Source organism: Eschrichtius robustus, chromosome 11 (genome assembly GCF_028021215.1).
Source record: "Eschrichtius robustus isolate mEscRob2 chromosome 11, mEscRob2.pri, whole genome shotgun sequence".
NCBI classification, from domain to species: Eukaryota; Metazoa; Chordata; class Mammalia; order Artiodactyla; family Eschrichtiidae; genus Eschrichtius; species Eschrichtius robustus.
The window spans coordinates 57,350,838-57,368,661 of record NC_090834.1 but is presented as its reverse complement, the minus strand read 5'-3'; the positions used below and the strand labels follow the sequence as shown (position 1 = coordinate 57,368,661).

Genomic DNA, 17,824 nt, shown 5'->3' with positions numbered 1-17,824 from the left:
TGATAAAAGTCCACACCAGATACAGGGTGGTACAAAGCGGGCTGGGAGTAACTCTGCTTGGTGAGCCAAGGAGGCAAGGCTCACGCAGAGTGCTGAAGGATGAGCAGATGTTTGCTATGTAGACAAAGTAGTAAAGGGCAGGCGAGGTGTGGAATGGCATGGCATGGTCATTCTTTGGTTCTGTGAAATGGAACTATGGACAGGAAGGAGCTTGGCAACCTATGAGATGCCAAACAAAAGGGTGTTTTTTAAGCAAATTCAGTACTGGATTTATAAAGTGAACTAATTGGGGTTGGGAAGGGAGAACCCATGTCACAATGCAGCAGGATCTCTAGAGGATTTGTGACTCATCTGAGCCTTTACCCAGCACCTCAGCAAAAGGGAACCTAGGCTTTTGGGAGGGACTGACATAAGAATGGGATAGAACACTCTAGGGCTGTCAGTTAACTGGGAAATGTTGATAAAGGTTTCGAAATACTCCCAAATACATATATTGGGGTGGGAGGGCCAGGGAAGTTGGTGGAAAATAGGTCCAGGAGAGGGGGCAGTGAGGTCAGACACACCTGATTGGGCATGTACTCCCTGCCCAGAAGTCAGAGCTAAGCAGTGGCACCACAGAGCTTGTTTTGTTGTCCTTTGTATCGGGTGGGGTTCTGGGTACCAGGGGTTGCTCAGTGATCCTCTGGTTTCCATAGGCCAACTTTTCTCTTCAGGGCCCCCCTTGGTCCCTGTGCCCCAGACTGGGGTGAGCATGTCACCAGACTGTCTCCATAGCTGTCTGGTGCCACACTGTCCCGAAGGTTCTGAAAGAGACTGAGGTCACAGGGCTGTCTGGATAGACGGAGCTGCCAGAGCCAGGACCCCACAAGGCCTGGAAAGAAGCCTGGGCCCCTCCCTTTGATGGGCCAGTTATCAAGGTTGTTTTACTCTGCAAGATGATCACGGGGTCTTATTTCCCTGCCAACTGCCCAACCAGCCCTGAGCCCTGTGGGATACAGGCAGACTCAGGTGGTCAGTGTGAACAGACCACAGTTCAGGAAAGGGATGGGCTGGTGCTCTGGACACATAAGAAATTGGCCTAGGCTGATCTTGGCTATGCCTCCACTTACAGTAGCCTGTTTTAGGAGTAATTCGTAAAAGAAAGCTGGAAGTTTGGGGTAAACAAAGGTGCAGTTACAAAAGCGCTATGTTTTAGGCCACATAGCAGTTTACAAAGCAGAGTGACCACATCCTAGCCTGGGGGGCTGTGTAGGGCACTGAGGTCTTGGCAAGGGGGGGTGCCATGGCCACCTCTGCACAGGGAGCTCTGGCCCAAAGACAGAACCTAGCATCAGAAGGCTTGCCCTTCATAAAAGGGCAAAGAGCTTTAGGAGGTGCCTGAGGTGACAGCCACTGCTGGCCTTCCAGCATGCAGGGGCCCTGTTTGGTGGCAGGTCTCACCAAGTGGTCACGCCAAAGTGCCTTAGGGTTCCCTGGAGAGCACCCTCCCTGACCATCCCTCTGCATGCCTCGGGGAGGAACAGAGAGCTGACAAGGTCGTGTGCCCAGAATTGCCCTTTAGTTGGGACAAAGCTCTCAGCTGTGCAAAAGGCTAAATAAACTGAGTCCGGTTGAGATCACGGACCACCACTGCGTCTCGCTCCGGGCAGCTAGGGGCTCATGACAAGAATCACATGCCTGCCTCCCAGCCCACCCCGACTCACTGGTCCTCTGGGATGGTGCCGCTTGCAGGCTCAGTATCTCTCTGTTGCACCGAGCAGGTGGCTGCACTCACCTGAGGGAGACGTGCACAGTGAGGACTCTGCATGTACTACCTGTGGCTCCCTTTGTGCGGGCACCCTGCGTGGAGCCTCACCTGCATGGCTCCCGGGCCTCGGCTCATGGCGTTTCCAGTGCCCACGGTGCCCTCCTTAGCTCAGTTTGTTACCATCCAACCTACCCTTAAAGGCCCAGCTCGATCATCCATTATGCCCTGAGAACTAAGCTTGCTTTCCCCAAGTTCCCACAGCACACTGTGTGGCCCTCTAAGCTCTTCCAGACTAAACTTATCTGTGGCTGTTCCCATCCTCAGGGACCACACACCAGGTGCCCCAGAAGGCTTGTTAAATTGTTATATGCTCATGGTGTCTCCTGCATGACAGTCCATCATTACTCCTAAAAGAGCAAACATTTATTGAGCTCCTATGGGCCAGGCCTAGCTAGGAATTTTCACATACACAACCAAGTCACAGAACACTAGGAGGTGGGGTTGTTATCTGATGAGGAAACAAATCAGGGAGGCCCAGGGACTTGTTCAAGTTTACACAGCAAGTGATGGAGCCAGAATTCAGACCCAGGTCAGCTTGATTCCAGAGCCAAGGTTTTTTCCCTTATATGTAGACACAAAATAATAACAACCATTTATCAATTATACTGTATTCTCACATAAATTATTTCATTTGATCCTCACAACAGCCCTGTGAGGTAGGTAGGCTAATGTGTTACTGTTACGCACATTTCACAGATGAAGAAACAGAGGTGGCTCAGTGAGGTAAGCGACTTGCATAAAGTCACACAGCAAATTAGTGGCTTCACAGGACCTGTGCTTTCTCTAAAGTCAAGCTGCTTGAATTAAGAAGCACCGAAAAGATGGAGAAAGAATTTTTATGGAAAAGAAAAAGAGACAGTGGTGATTTATGAGATTTCTTCCTTAAACTGTTCTGCTATGGTCACAGCTTCTGCTGGCTGGTCTAAATTGGGTTCTCCTGAGTGGCTTTCCTGAATACCATTGGCCTGGTGGCATGGGACAGTTATCAGAGACTCCTGGGTCCCACTGTAGGGGGGAAAAGACCTTTATTACCTAAGGGATGTGGCCTTGCCCACAGCCCAGCGTACAAGCTCCCTATTCACAGGGCGTAACTATGGGAAGCCCCTTCCTCGGACCATCCCCTGGGGGCACCTGTGGCACCAGACTTCTCTGGCTCTGTCTGAGGGCCCCTGCACAGTGAGGAAGATTCTGGGACCCCCAAGGCCACCCTCACGCCAGGGATGAATCATAATGTGCAGCTCTGAGACATGCACTGCTCATCACCCCCTGGGAAGTGGCGTCTCAGGGTCTCACCCCAAGGAGGTCCATGGGCTGGTTATGCCCAGAAACTACTGCAGGGGAAGCCCACATCCTCAGAGCAGTGTTTTAAGGGCTGGACGCTTACTCCAAGGGCAATGTTCTGGTTCAGATCACTCCCAGGCTCCTTGTTACACATTGCCAAGACCCTGGTCTCCTTCCTCTGGGGCAGCAATCTTCAAACTCAACAGAAGATGGTCAAAAGCTATGCACAGCCATGTCTGGGGCGGAGGGAGGGTCACAAATGAAGCAAACCCACAACAAAATGGGGATGACTTACAGGGAATGAAAGGGGCTAACCTTGGTTCTGAAGACAAATCCCGAGAGGAATCCTAATACCAAGTAATAATATTTTCAAAATAGGTATCTGGCCTCTCAAAGTGAACTATTTTGAAAGAGAAAATACACATTTGGGTGAGAAGGAAGGTCTACCAGGACCAGAAAATGGTTGTGGAAGGACAGGTTTCAGCTTAATATAAGGAAGGACTTTCTAACAGCCAACTATGGCAGGGGCTGGCCTTGGGGATGACGAACTTCCTGTCACTGAGGGTATGCAAGCAGGGATAGTTGATCTCCTGAAGGTACTGGGGAGAAGCCCTCAGCCGCAAACGCGCTGGGGTGTGCTGGGGGTGCGGGAGGACTGAGCGACTGTTGAATCATTTTCCAACCCTGAGATTCCATAATATATTTGTTTTAAATGATCTGTTTCAACGACACTTCAACTTCTTGGGGAAAGGATTACAAAAGTCAGATATCAGGCCACATTATGAAGCGCCTTTCATTGCACTGGCTCCAGATACTTTCAAATCTTTGCAGGGACAGCAGCTTATTTCTGAAGCCGGAAATCCCCAAAGGCCTAGATTTGGCCCAGTCAAGAGGGACATCCCCATCTTCTGAACCCCGCCTGGAGGCTAACTCCTCCAGGCCATGCCAGGCTCAAATCCCACCCTCACTACCCACTTCATTTCCAAGCCAGCCAAGCAAGTCCAAGGTTCTGGCCACATCCCAGGGATGGAGGGGCAGGCAGGATGGGAATCTCTGGGTACTTCATGTCCTGGGAAACTAGAGGGAGCCTCTTGTTCTCACCCCATCTCCTCCACCAGAGGCTCTGTTTACAAATGGCTAAGTGAGGCACCGCCTAATGGTAGAGAGAGAGCTGGACCCAAGAAAAAACTGCTGTTCCTTTGTCTAGCCAAGAAGTCCTCCTGTGGCCTCCTTTAGGACATGTTGGCAGACTATTCACTTGGAGCAAACTGCCCATCCCCAGCTCAAAATAGCAAGGAAAAAGGTGGCTCTGTCAAGAGGACACATGGATTCCTACAGGTGGACTGCATCATGGGGGAAATCAAGTCCTGCTACACGATTAGTACAGGTTAGTACAGTGGCCGGCCTCACACCACTGGCGAGACACTCTCCAAGATCTTGGCTTTGGGAAGCCCCCCTCCAATGTTGCTGGGGTCCTTTTACCTGTACCGTATTAATCGAATAATCTTATTGTTCATAAAATCCACAGCGTGTGGGTGAGAAGAATCGATGCAGAAGCCGTCACTCAGCGCGATCTTCAGCACCTCCTCCATGAAGACCTGGAAGCTGTTGATCTGCTTGTTGGCGGGTACCACCCACAGCCTCTTGAGGTTCTGCTTGGTGTACTCCTCCTCAGGCAGGCCCTCCACATTGGCCACCCAGTCCAGAGTCAGGTGGTTGGGGTCTTGCAAATGGCTGGTGATGGAGGATAGGTTGCCATTGGAGCAGTAGAAGAGCTTGGAGCCGAGGAGCTTGAGGAAGAGGCAAGAGGTGCTGAAGATGTTGGCGTTGAAGACCTCCATGCTGGAAGAGGAGAGGCTGTAGATCTGGGGTGCCTCACGCACAGTGAAGTGGACCGTCTGCACACGCTGGTTCAGCGTGATGTTGAGCATGGCATTCTTCTCGGCCTTGGACAGCTCCACCTCCTTCTCCTGCAGGGCCTCAATCAGGGGCTGCACCTGGTAGAAGTCAGCCTCCCTGCGGAGCAGGCCCATCTCCTGGAAGTCCTCGGGCAAGTCCAGGTGGGAGGTTCGCAGGAAGTTGAGGATGTAGCGGAACACTTTGCCATCACGGTCAATGAAGCAGTGGCCCTGGCTGTCCCTCTTGGTGGGCATCTTCCCGCTGAACATGGCGCCCAGCATGGAGTCAGGGAAGCTGGTCAAGGTTGCCAGTGAGGTTGTATAGAGCTTCCCCCCGACATTCAGCGTGATGGGGTCAGACATGGCAGGAGGCTGGGGTGCTGGAAAGTAGTACTACAGAGAGAGGTAAGTAAGAAATGACCATTACCCAACCATATCTGGTATCTTAGTTTGTTGGGGCTGGTATAACAGAATACTATAGACTGGGTGGCTTAAGTAACAAACATTTATTTCTCACAGTTCTGGAGGCTGGGAAGTTGAGGATCAAGGTAGGGACAGATCTGATGTCTGATGAGGGTTGTCTTCTCACTGTGTCCTAATATGGCAGAAGGGGCAAGAGGGCTCTCTGGAATCTCTTTTATAAGGGCAGTAATCTTGTTCATGAGGGCTCCACCCTCATGACCTAATCTTCCAAAGGCCCCCCCTCCTTACGCCATCGCATTGGAGGTTGGGATTTCAACATATAATTTTGGGGGACACAAACATTCAGTCCATAACATCTGGGTAGTCACAGTCCTCAATTTCTTATTGTAGGTCCTTGGAGTTGAAACGAATTAATACTTGATGAACAAATGGATGGGTAATAATTGCCACACCGTCTAAAGCATATTAGGTTCACTAGGGAGTTTAAAAAAAAAAAGAAAGAAATTAAAAGATAAAACAAAGCCTGGGTTCCACCCTCCAGAGATTGTTTTAATTGGCCTGGAATGTGGCCTCAGCAATGGTATTTTTTAAAAGCTGATTCTAAATGTTCAGTTAGGACAGAGAACCACTGGTCTAAGGAAAGAAAGAAAATGTGCCTGGACTGAATGCTATGCTAGCTGCTCTTACGTACATTTGTTTACATACTATCCTTTGACATAGACAATATCACCAATCATCCCCACTGTGCAGATAAGGGAAACTGTGTCAGGATTCATTCTCTATGCTCAGACCGGTGAAGGGTCGTTCCAGGATTCAAGCCCAGGTTCCTTTATATGAGAGAGAAAAATGTATTCATGCTTATTAGCCAAAGACTGGTGCATTGTAGGTACTTAACAGATGTTCTGAGATTTAGGACTCCAAGCCCCGTGCTCCTTCTGCTGTACTGATGTTGCCTTCTTATTTAATTATTTTTTCCATCTAAAAGAATTCACAACAAATGGCTGTGATTAGCATCACTTCCATCTATCTACCAGGCCCACAATGGGTCACTCAACCCTCTGGATTCTAAGTGACACTCTTTTCTGGATTCTCATCCTCCCATGACAATTTGTCTTGCCATGAAGATGCTCTTGGCTCCTGATGGCCTGCCCTTTCCTACCAGGATGGCACCCCAGCCTCCTCTGAAACTTGCTTTGAGGTCAGCACGAATGTGGGACTCTGCCACCAAGCACCCTTCCTGAAGGCTCTTTACCCACTCCACTCCTTAACAACCCTCCCCCACCATTCCCCCACTGATCTCACAGCCTCTAGTGTCTAGGGCTGGTGTCTCCTTCAACCTGAAGTCTTGGATTCTAACTTTTCTTTAAGGTTCTAGAAATCAGGGGATGTACCTTTTTGGCTTCCAACACGATACTTTCCCAGGGGCCAACCTCTGGAATGAATTCAGCAATCTTCCTCTAATGTTGGGTGTGGAGGGCACAGGGAGGAATGAGCCCCAGTGCTGCCCTTGAGAAGAGCCCAGGCTGGCCACAGCAAGAGGCAGTGAGGGTGCAGTAACAAGAGAAATGTACCAATTACAGCACAGGGAATATCGCTAATATTTTATAGTAACTTTAAATGGTGTTTAATCTATAAAAATTTTGAATTTCTATGCTGTAAACCTGAAACTAATATTGTAAATCAACTCTACCTCAGCAATGAAAGAAAGAAAAAAAGAAAAGGATGGAAGGAAGGGGGGAAGGGAGGGAGGAAGGAAGGAAGGAAGGAAGATGTACCAAGAGATGTGGGAGTAGGTCTGGAATTAATTCTGGCATGTTCACTGTCCAGATGGGAAAACAGAGGTCCAAGAGGGGGACTTCCCGAAAGTCACCCAGCAGGGGCGGCAAGCGGGCCAGGGCAGTTCTCACCACACACCTGCCTTCTGAGGAGGCTGACCGCACTGAGACCCCCTTACTTCAGAGGGTGGAGGCCATGCTGGGTGTGGAAGATGCTCGGCTGTCCCACCCAACTCTCTGTGGGGAGGGCCCTTTGTAATTCTTTCCCTCTCTAATGGGGCACTTTGATATTGCAGAAAGACATTAACCATCTGGAGTGTCTGAAGAGAAACAAGCCCATGATGAAGTTACAAAATCATCAGCAGAAGCCTGGAGCAGATGGGCTGTGAGACAGTGTTGGAGGGGGTGTCCAACAGAGAGGGGGAGGGGGAGGGCTCCGAGGAAGCGGGGGTGGCTGTGCTGAGACCTGCAGCTGAGGCGGATGCTTGGCCTGGGGCCTGAGTCTGACCGATTTTCTCTCCAGGGAGTCCAGGCAGGAGCCGGACCTAGTTTCCAGTCTCTCTTCCTGTTTGATTTAAGGCCCAGGCTCTGTGAAGTGGCTCAGCTCCACGGAAAGAGCAGGCTTAGGCGAGGGAGAGGCTGGGCTGTCTTTCCTGACAGTTCTATGGGCTGCAGACCCCGTATCTCCTAAGCACATTAGTTCTGAAGAGCTCAAAGCACAGGGGTAGGGAAGACAATCAGGAGCCACAGGGCGTACCTGGGGGCCCTTGGCTGGGCACCCAAACTCCTATTTTTCTGCTTGCAAAAGCAGCAGAGCACCTGCCTTCCTGCCCCTGAGCCCCTGCCGTGAGGCTCCTGATCATCCGTCCAGGGCAGCACCAGGAGCTGCTGTCAGTCAGGGCGGAGGCTCGTTTGAAGGCAGGTCTCCTGACCACAGACCAGGGTGCTCCCTGTGGTATTCTCCCCAGACCCAGGAGTCAGAGGACTCAGCCCTTCAAGCCCCTATTTCCTAGTCACAGTGCCACGGTGTCCACCATGGCAAATCCACAGGCTCTGTTTGAGAGCCACAATGACACAAGGGGGCAGGAACTGGCACCTCGCGGGGCTGAGAAGCTTCATGAATGTGGCAGGCGGGTTTGGCCACGGAGCTCCAGGCCCCCTGTGTACCCAGCTGCCTCTTGGACACCTCCACCTGAATTTTCTATGGGTACCAGAAGCCTCACACAGAATTCCTCTTCCCCAGAACCTGATGTTAATTCTTCTTAGCCACCCATCTGCCTGAGCCTGAGAGGCAGCCCTGACTCCGCATCCTAAGATTTTTCTCAACTGTCCCCTTGTACCTGTCCCTATGGCAACTCCTGGAGCTCAGGCCTCATCCCCGCTCCCCCAACATCCTCACTTGGCTCCCATCTGCCTTTCTGTCCACCTTCCATTTTAGTTTGCAGGCTGATCTTCCTGACATAGTACTGCCTGCTCTAACCACCCTGCTCATCCAATCCCACCTCTAATCCCGCCTCTCCCCACACTCTATGCTCCGGGACTCCTGACACCTCCGCATCCGCCCTCACCTGCCCTGCCTTTGCTCTCCTCGTACCACCCTTCTTCACTTTCTCCACCATCTCTGCAGTCAACCTGTAAGGCCCAGCCTATGAGTCACTGCCTCAATAAGGCAGTCCCCAGATCTCCACCTTCCCAGCTCTCCTCTTGGGGTTTCTGGTCCCTTGCACAGCCCACCATTCCATCATGTAATGATCTGCTTCGCATATGGCCCTCCTCCCTGGCTTTCTCAAGATGAAGATCACTGGATATCCGTACGCAAAAAGAGAACCTCAGCTCATATCTTGTAACATATATGAAAATTAACTCAAAATGGATCACAGACCTAAACGTAAACTCTTTTTAAAACTATAAGACTTCTAGGAGAAAATCTTTGTGACTTTCTGTTGGGCAAAGATTTCTTAGATAGGACCTAAGAGGCACAGATCATAGAAAATTTAATAAACTAGACTTCATCCAAATGAAAAACTTCTCCTCTTCGAAAGACACCGTTAAAAAAAATGAAAACGAGGGCTTCCCTTGTGGCGCAGTGGTTGAGAATCTGCCTGCCAATTCAGGGGACATGGGTTCAAGCCCTGGTCTGGGAAGATCCCACATGCCGCGGAGCAACTAAGCCCGTGCACCACAACTACTGAGCCTGCGCTCTAGAGCCCGCGAGCCACAACTACTGAAGCCCCCGTGCCACAACTACTGAGCCTGCGCTCTAGAGCCCGTGCTCCCCAACAAGAGAAGCCGCCGCAATGAGACGCCCGTGCACCGCAACAAAGAGTAGCCCCCGCTCGCCACAACTAGAGAAAGCCTGCGCACAGCAACAAAGACCCAACGCAGCCAAAAATAAATACATAAATTTTAAAAAATTATTTTAAAAAAATGAAAATGAGACACAAACTGCAAGAAAATATTTGCAAAACACCTATCTGATACATGATTGTTAACCAGAATACATAAAGAACTCTCAAAACTCAGTAAGAAAATAAACAACCCAACTGAAAAGTGGGCAAAAGATCTGAAGAAGCACCTTCACTGAGAAGATATATAGATGACAAATAATCACATGAAAAGATGCTTGGTATCCTTAGTCATTAGGGACATGAAAATTAAAACCACAGTATACCTATTACAATGGCTCAAATGAAAAATGTGACAATACCAAATGCTGATAAGTACACAGAGCAATGGAAATTCTTATATATTGCCAGTGAGAATGCAAAATGGTGCAACCACAGGAGAAAACAGTTTTTGGCATCCAGTTACCACATGACCCATCAATCCTACTCCTAGATATTTATCCCAGAGAAATGAAGACACATGTCCATGCAAAAACCCATGTGTGAATGATTATAGTAGCTTTATTTGGAATTGCCCAATCCCAGAAACTAAAATGTAAATGATAAACAAATTGTGGTACATCCATACAATGGAATATGACTCAGCAATATAAAGGAACTAGCTACTGACACACACCACAACACAGAAGAATCTCAAAAGCATTCTATTAAGTGAAAGCAGCCTGCCTCAAAAGGCTACATGGCATATGATTTTATTTATACAACATTCTGGAAAAGACAAAACTAGAGAGACAGAAATCAGATCAGTGACTGGAGAGGCTAGGGGTAAGACTGGCTACAAACAGGCATGAAGGAATATTTTGGAGTGATGGAAATATTCTATATCTCGATGTGCTGGTAGACAAATGACTGTATAAAGATTATAAAAATTCATATAACTGTATACCTAAAAAGGGTGACTTTTACTGTACATAAATTATGCCTTCATAAACTGGGAAAAAAAATCAAGACTGTGACTGCGTCACGGACAATACAATACACTAGGTTATGACCAGTTTTATATACATAGTGTTGTGAAACTTTTGTTTCCTTTGTGTGTGTGTGTGAGAGAGAGAGAGACACACACAGATAGGAAGAGGAACTGGATTGTGATATAGAGTGTACCTTCATACTGTGGGTTGTCATAAAAATTGTTTGTGAAAACCATTGCCTAGTTTGTGATCTCTGTGAGAGCACTGTCCCTGCGTATTCACTGCCTAGCACACAGTAGGTGCTGGGGGGACTCTGGGGCAGGGGCTGAGAGAGGAAGGAATGAACATGCACTGAGCATTCCACTACATCCGAGGCCTTTACACCCATCAGCCCTTTTAATTCATATAGCGATCCTACAAAGCAGGCATCATTCTGTTTGGCAGACAGGAAACAGAGACTCAGAAAGACTGAGGACTTGCCCAGGACACACAGCCAGCCAGTGGAAAGCTCAGTCTCTTCCCATTGCACAGGTTGCTGAGAGTTGTAATAGCAACAAAAGGATGTTTAATAGCTTCAGCAAGTGTGAGAATCCCTGAAGTAGCCTTTTAAAATACTGCTATGCAGCTTGCTTGACAAGACACTAGCTACCACCTGCTGAGCACAACACCTCCTGCTTTTATAATGCTTCGTCTAACACATGGTAGCATTTTATTTATTTTTAATAAAAATATATAGAAAAGTACAGAGGATGATACTCTTGTGCTGATTCTGTACATGCATTACCTCATTTGATGTCTTTACAAGCACCGTGTGAGATAGATGCTATGATCTCTATTTTACAGATAAGGAAATTGAGGCTCAGAAAGGTTAAAAGACTGCTCAAGGTTACGGAGCTAGTCACTGGAGGAGCTGCGATCTGAATCCAGGTCAGTGTGAGTCCAACACCTCTGATAGTTTCCCCTTCCCACCTTGAGATCCCAGCGTGAGTGGGAGATGCATACTCCCTTATTCTCTGTCCAGATCAGACTGGGGTAGGTCTTTCGGCAGCTAGTTCATGGCTGGCCTGGGACTCTGCCCACTCACATCTGAGGATATGGGGACAGGATCCTGGATGGCCTGGAGCCCCTCCATAGCTGACACACCCCAAGTCCACTAGAGGTCTATACCCTTCTATTTTAATACCAACTCATGATGCCTAATGACAAAGCAGCAAAACACAAAAAGCCAGGTTTTTAAAAGCCAGATTAGAAAAGATGAATGAGAATGCAAACTGAACCATGAAGTAGGAGATAAAAGAAACCCTACCACTGTGTCTGAACAAATAATTTTTCTTAAGCAGGAGACTTTCCAAGTCCGCCTCTCTACTTGAAAAGAACCAAGAAAAAGATCAGCCCATTTCCCTCTCTGAGAAAACCAGGAAATTATGCCATGCGGATCCTCAGACCATCTGACTGGGCAGGGAAGGCCAGGGGGCCTGGGAACTTGGGAGTTGGCTGGAAATTCTCTCCTCCCTGAAATGGGTCTGTGGCCAAAACGAGGGGTGGTGGATCTTAAGGCCCAGCCTGGTACCATGTGAAGGGCCAATCCCAGTCTGGGGCCTGAAAAATCACCCGGTTGCAACCTCTAATTGTAACAAAGGAAACAGAATTCTTTGAGTAGGTGTCCCATAAGAAAGGGCAGTCAAGACATCGCTCTAGAGAGTCCTACTTTAAAACTATGTCTCCATTCCTGCAGGCCTCACGAGGGACACAGCTATTGCCCGGTGAGTACTTATTGGGTACCCTACCTGTGCTAGGTGCATTATACACATTAGCTCATTTAATCCTCGTAACATTCCTTTGAGGAAAGTATTATCTTTACTTAACAAATGAGAACCTGAGGCTCTAAGAGGTAGGTAACTTGCCCAAAGAAAGCAGTGGCAGAGCCAGGATTCAAGCCTAGGCCTGTCTGACTGCCATGCTCTGAATGACTTCCTTGGGAATTCAGCAGCCAAACCCCTTGGAGAGTTTTGTCACTTGTCCCCTCCTACCTCCTACCAGGTGCTCTCAAACTTGCCCCTCAATTTGATTCTGACCTACATGAGACCAGTGCACAGAGAATCAACATTTCCTGAGCACTGAGGACATGCCCCGAGCTATGTGAGGCATTTTCCTGTAGATTATCTCATTACAGCACCACACCGAGGCTGTGAGGTAGGTATGATTATCATCCCAATTTTCTGGATTATAAAACTGAAGCACAGAATGGTGAAGACAGCTGCTTAAGATCTCACAGCTAGAGGTAACAGAGCTAGAATTCCAAGTGAGGTCTCTCTTCAAAGCCTGTGCCCCCTTCAGAAACAAAGCTATGACATTTTATTAAGAAGCATAAACAGGATTTGAATAAAGAGAGACCTGTGATGATTCTGAGAGGGAATATCTTAAAGTTGTTCTTCTAAAATTAATTACAGTTGTTATGCTATCCTAGTCCAACTCCCAAAAGTATTTTTTGAAAAGATTAAAGAAAAAAAAAAAGATTAAAATCTTATTTTGGAAAAATTGGTGAGTGATAACCTGAAAGAATATTTGAAAAAGCATAATATATCTTAGTTTAATGTAGGAAATCAGACTATAAGGCAATGAACTATGGTATTAAGACAATGAAAAGGGGAAGGAATTTTGTAATAAATGTGTTGAAAAGACTGATTAGCAATTTAAAAAAATAAATATATATTGATCCTTATAACAACTCTGGGATGCAGGCAGGACAGATCACATTATCTTTATTTCACAAACCAAGGAAGATGAGTCCCTGGCCCAGGGCTTTGTGTCCATTCTTGACCTCTGAGTCACAGCCTCTGGGAGGTTCCAGGTTTGGACACTGCTCAGAGGACCAGTCCTTTGGAGGCAGCCTGGGGTCTTCTCTAACCCGGGTCCTGAGCAAGAGACTGAACCCAGACACAGAGGTCCTAGCCAACAGCCCATACACTCACAGAGCCTTAGCACAGGCAAGGGCTCTTTCTGTGCAATTCCCTACATTACTGCTCACTGAGCTTCCATAATGAAGCTATTTTACATGCAATCTACTCCTTTTACACAGTGAGGACCAATTGTTTTAACAATGAATCTACAAGGCATTGATAATTATCTATCTATCTATCCATCCATCCATCTATCATTTCTCAGCTCTGCTCAAGAGCCTAGCAATGATACCCGAGTAGCAATGAGCACACCTGACCCCAGATCTTGTTTTTTAAACGTTGTCTCCTACAAAAAGAAACCAGGGCTTCCTGGAGGAACTGATGATTCCAGTACTTCCAGTACTTTGACAGGAAAAGTTCAAGGTGAGCCTGGAACATCTCTTTCCAGACAGCAAAGAAGAAATCAAAGATTACTGAGGTGAAGTCAAAAGAACGCAGATCTGCAGATCTTAAACGTTCTCATCACAAGAAAAAAAAATTTTGTAACTATGTGTGGTGACCATTTTGCAATATATACACATATCAAATCATGTTTACACCTAAAATGAATACAATGTTATATGTCAATTATATCTCCCCCCCCAAAAAAAACCCAAAACAAAAACCAAAACACAGGAGCAGACCTGAAGGGACTCTCATTGGCCAAATTTGGGATAATTTGAATGCCAAAAAGATTAATGATGATAATAGGTTATAACACATTGAGTTAAAAAAAATAATCATGAGTCTATGTTACTCCAAAAAGAAAAAAGAGAGGGACAGGAGAGGGAATGAGAAAGACAAACACAAACACACACACACACACACACACACACAGAAAAAGTTATTCTGTAACAAAGAATACCAGCTAATAAGTATACAAAGAATGACATGATTAGCAAATTACCATTTTGCAACCCTCAATGTTGCTATTCAGGCAAGGATCATCAACAGATGTGGAGTGAAAGGTGATCCTGGACACATAATTCCGACAGTTTCAAAGAATCACTCTACAGACTACTTGTTCGTTACAAGAGGGAAAAACTTACCCTTTTATAGAGAGATCAGGCTGTTATGACCTTATCCAATAATCAAACTTAGCATTCATGGATAGTAGGACTCTGGTATCATATGCCTCCTAATGTGATTCAATAAGTACACAACATTGCCGGAAAAAACAAAAACAAAAAAACCAAACTGAACCCAATTATTTATAAAATAAGTTTAAACAGGTAGAGGGGCTCTACCTAGATTAAATGAGTTGCTTAAAGAGATATAATTAAATGCAATGAATGAATCTTGACTGTATCTGATTAAAAAAATATATGAGATTTTTTTGGCAGTTGGAGAAATTTGAATCTCAACTGTTTATTAGACAATATTGAGTTCTTGCTAATTTTCTTAGGTATGATAACGGTGTTACGGTGTTATGGTTATGTTGCAAAATGTTATAATTAGGAGATACATGCTGAAGAATTTAGGGGCCAAGTGTGGAGATGCTTATAACTTTTCAATAGCTTAGCAAAAAATGTGCATGTGTAAAAGCAAAATCGGCAATGTGAATTGGTGCATCTAGGTGAAAGGCTATTCTTTAAACATTTCTGTAGGCTTGAAAATTCTAAAAATATTTTTATTTTGAAGGAAGGGGCAAGAAAAGAACACTTGCCTCCTGGGACTGTAGATGTAAAGTTCCAGTCAGTGTGCCTGGCCCCAATAAATAGCCAGATTCCATAAATATTAGATGTTATTACTACTACTAAGAAGCATTAACATCTCATGATGTTCTCCTGACGTCTCAGCGCTCTGGAGGAAGCCAACCAGGGCTTAGCTAAAATAGCCCGCAGTCGGTGGAGGGGTTAGAATTTAAATCCGAGTGGTCTTTCTACATAGACTAAACCCCCCACAGAAACCACAACACTAGGCCTGCCTGTCTCCATGCCGAGATCCAGGCTGGGAGAAGATGGCTGTTTAGGACTTGTTTCCCCTGCTTTCTCCTGAACCCAGAGTCTCTGCTACTACAGCAGAAAAGAAACTCCTGTCATACCTTACCAAGAATGTTAACAAAGAGGGGCCACTTCTGGACCTCAAAGATGTGGATGGCCAGAAAGAACTGTAGGGGCTTTGTGGGGAGAGGAAAGTGCATGGGCTTTGGCATCACCTGGGCCTACGTTTGAATCAGGCTCTGCCCCTTTATTAGCTGTGTGGGCCTAGACCAATTCTTGGGCATATGATGGTGATCATAATAACAACAATAGCAGTAATAAAAATGGCTGACATTTACTGAGCAGTTACTATTGTGCTATGCACTTTATGCATGTTAATCTCATAGATGAAGGTGCTTATTATTATCCCTACTTTATAGACCACGCCAGGCCCTCTCCTATCTCTGCAGTTTGGCATCTGCTATCCCTCCCTCTGCCTACACTGTGAAGAAAATGCCAGTCATCTGCCAGGCCCCTCAGCTGCAATTCATTCTTCCCTTCTTTGCATCTCCACAGCATTTTATTCTCAGTCCTTACCAAGGCTCACTTTCCTTAAGTAAATGGGTGCCTGGCCACCCTGTTAGGACAGGGATCTCCCCTCTCTGTACCCCAAGAAGTAGGCAGGAAGGGGAAGGGGGACAACTCCTCCCATTTAGTCAGATCCATTTTCCTAGTCCCAGACTCTCATCTACCAATAGGGAGGTTTATCAATCTCTCCTGAATTTTTAAAACTTTTTATTTTGAAATAGTCTCTTGAATTTTTAATTTGGAATCTGAGGCACGGGGCAAGGCCCAGGTAATTACGTGGAAGTAAATATAAGAACTCCCACTGTGTAGGGGATGGATAGAACATAGTTGGGTTAATTTCAAGGATGACAACACTCAAAGTGAGTAATGTGTCTCCCAATAAACTGGAGCAGTCTTCCCCACCTTACACAGCCCACCAGATAAGGACTCTGGCTCACAGCCCTGGGGACTATCTGGGGGCACCACCCTTCCTGGCCTCCCCCAACACCCAACAGCTGTATCTTTAGCCCTGTTTTGCCCAGTTCATATCTCTAAGAAGCTCACAGGCTGCTCCATTATGCCCACACCACAGAGAGAAAAGGTGCTTCCCAGACTCAGGTGACACACATGGACCCCTAAAGGAGTTGGCCAACTGGGAAAAGTGGGCTGGAGAAGGGAAGCCACCTGACCCGGCTTGCACAGCAAAGTATTCTTTCATCCGGTGCAGACTTCCAATAACTATCACCATCCCCCACCCTCTTCCAGTATTTTCCTTCATCCTCTTGGCTCACCCTCAGGCTTCACCTTGTGGTTTTCCTCAGGCCCAAGCACCTCATTTTGACCACTCTTCCTTATGGTCTTCCTGCTCCTCACAACAAGGATAATTTATAAACAAATGGCTTTCAAATCCATCGCCTCATTTCATCCTAACAATAAGCATAGGAGGGTTGCCTTAGGTTGGCACTGAGGAGGGTTGAGGAAGATGGTCCTGTCACACAACCTGTTAAGGGCAGGACATGGACACTTTTGTCTGTTCCCTGCCATTCACTACAGATTAAACCTCTACCTCCGTGCAGTGCAGGGAAAAAAAGCAGGCTCCTTGGCGTAAGGAATCCTGGGTGGCTTTAGGCAAGTCACTTTACTTCTCTGAGCCTCAGGTTCCTCAACTGTAAAAAGGTATGGTGCTGTCTTCACAGGGTGTGAATTGAATGAGCCCATATATGTGACGCAGAGTTCATGGGATGGGCTCTTTACTTCTAGTCACAAGGAAAGAAAGGTGTTCTGTGCATCCACAGGCATTTGCCCATTCGGGCAACCTCTTACCCAAACGATATCAGCGCTGCTGACACTGGGCTTTCCAGGGCCGAGAGGGATCCTTTTCATCTTTGCGTCTCCACCCCTCCCTCCCCAATGCTTTTCGGCCCATTCCACCCAATCCATCCCAGGCTTGCCTCATTGGCTTTCTCAGCATCCACTCCGCAGCCCCTTCTCCGATCTCACGCGTGTTCTCCTTATCTAGAGACCCCGCCCCTCCATGCCCCACCCACCAGACTCCTCCCACAGTCTCGGCCCTTATTATCCGGGCTTTTCTTACTATCACCAGCCATCCAGGCTCCTTCCACCCGCTCCGCCCCTTCTTCTCCATAAACGTCCCCTCCCCCCAAGCCACGGGCGTTGCTATCCCCATTGCACAGATGAGAATGGTGAGGCTAGGGTAGGCTAGATGACCTCTCGTGGTAGGACAGGTGCCCAGGTGGGCCGTTCCCTCACCAGCAGTCCCTGCGCCCCGTGCCCCCGGCCGCGCCGCACCCACCTCCAGCCCTCGCTCGGCAACCTCCCCTCCGCGGGCGGCCAGCGCAGCTTTGCGAGGGGGGCGGAGGGCCGGAGCCCAGCCTA

At 47.4% G+C, this 17,824-nt stretch overlaps 1 protein-coding gene across 3 annotated transcripts; it reads right to left on the bottom strand.

The window, feature by feature from the left end:
- Positions 1-2,418: 2,418 nt before the first annotated feature.
- Positions 2,419-17,802, bottom strand: KCTD21 (potassium channel tetramerization domain containing 21). Of its 3 annotated transcripts, none has more exons than XM_068555910.1 (2): positions 17,742-17,802; positions 2,419-5,883 (listed from the first exon to the last, which is right to left on the bottom strand). In XM_068555910.1, the coding sequence occupies exon 2, from the start codon at positions 5,347-5,349 to the stop codon at positions 4,567-4,569; it is 783 nt and encodes a 260-aa protein (XP_068412011.1). In that variant the 5' UTR covers positions 5,350-5,883; positions 17,742-17,802; the 3' UTR covers positions 2,419-4,566. The 3 variants fall into 3 exon arrangements, with proteins under 3 accessions (XP_068412011.1, XP_068412010.1, XP_068412012.1); XM_068555909.1 differs by having other exon boundaries at positions 2,419-5,379; XM_068555911.1 differs by having other exon boundaries at positions 17,699-17,747.
- Positions 17,803-17,824: the final 22 nt, after the last annotated feature.

What these genes read in the sequence shown, in the direction of transcription:
- KCTD21 (XM_068555910.1), bottom strand. Translation starts at nt 5,349, where the DNA reads ATGTCTGACCCCATCACGCTGAATGTCGGGGGGAAGCTCTATACAACC.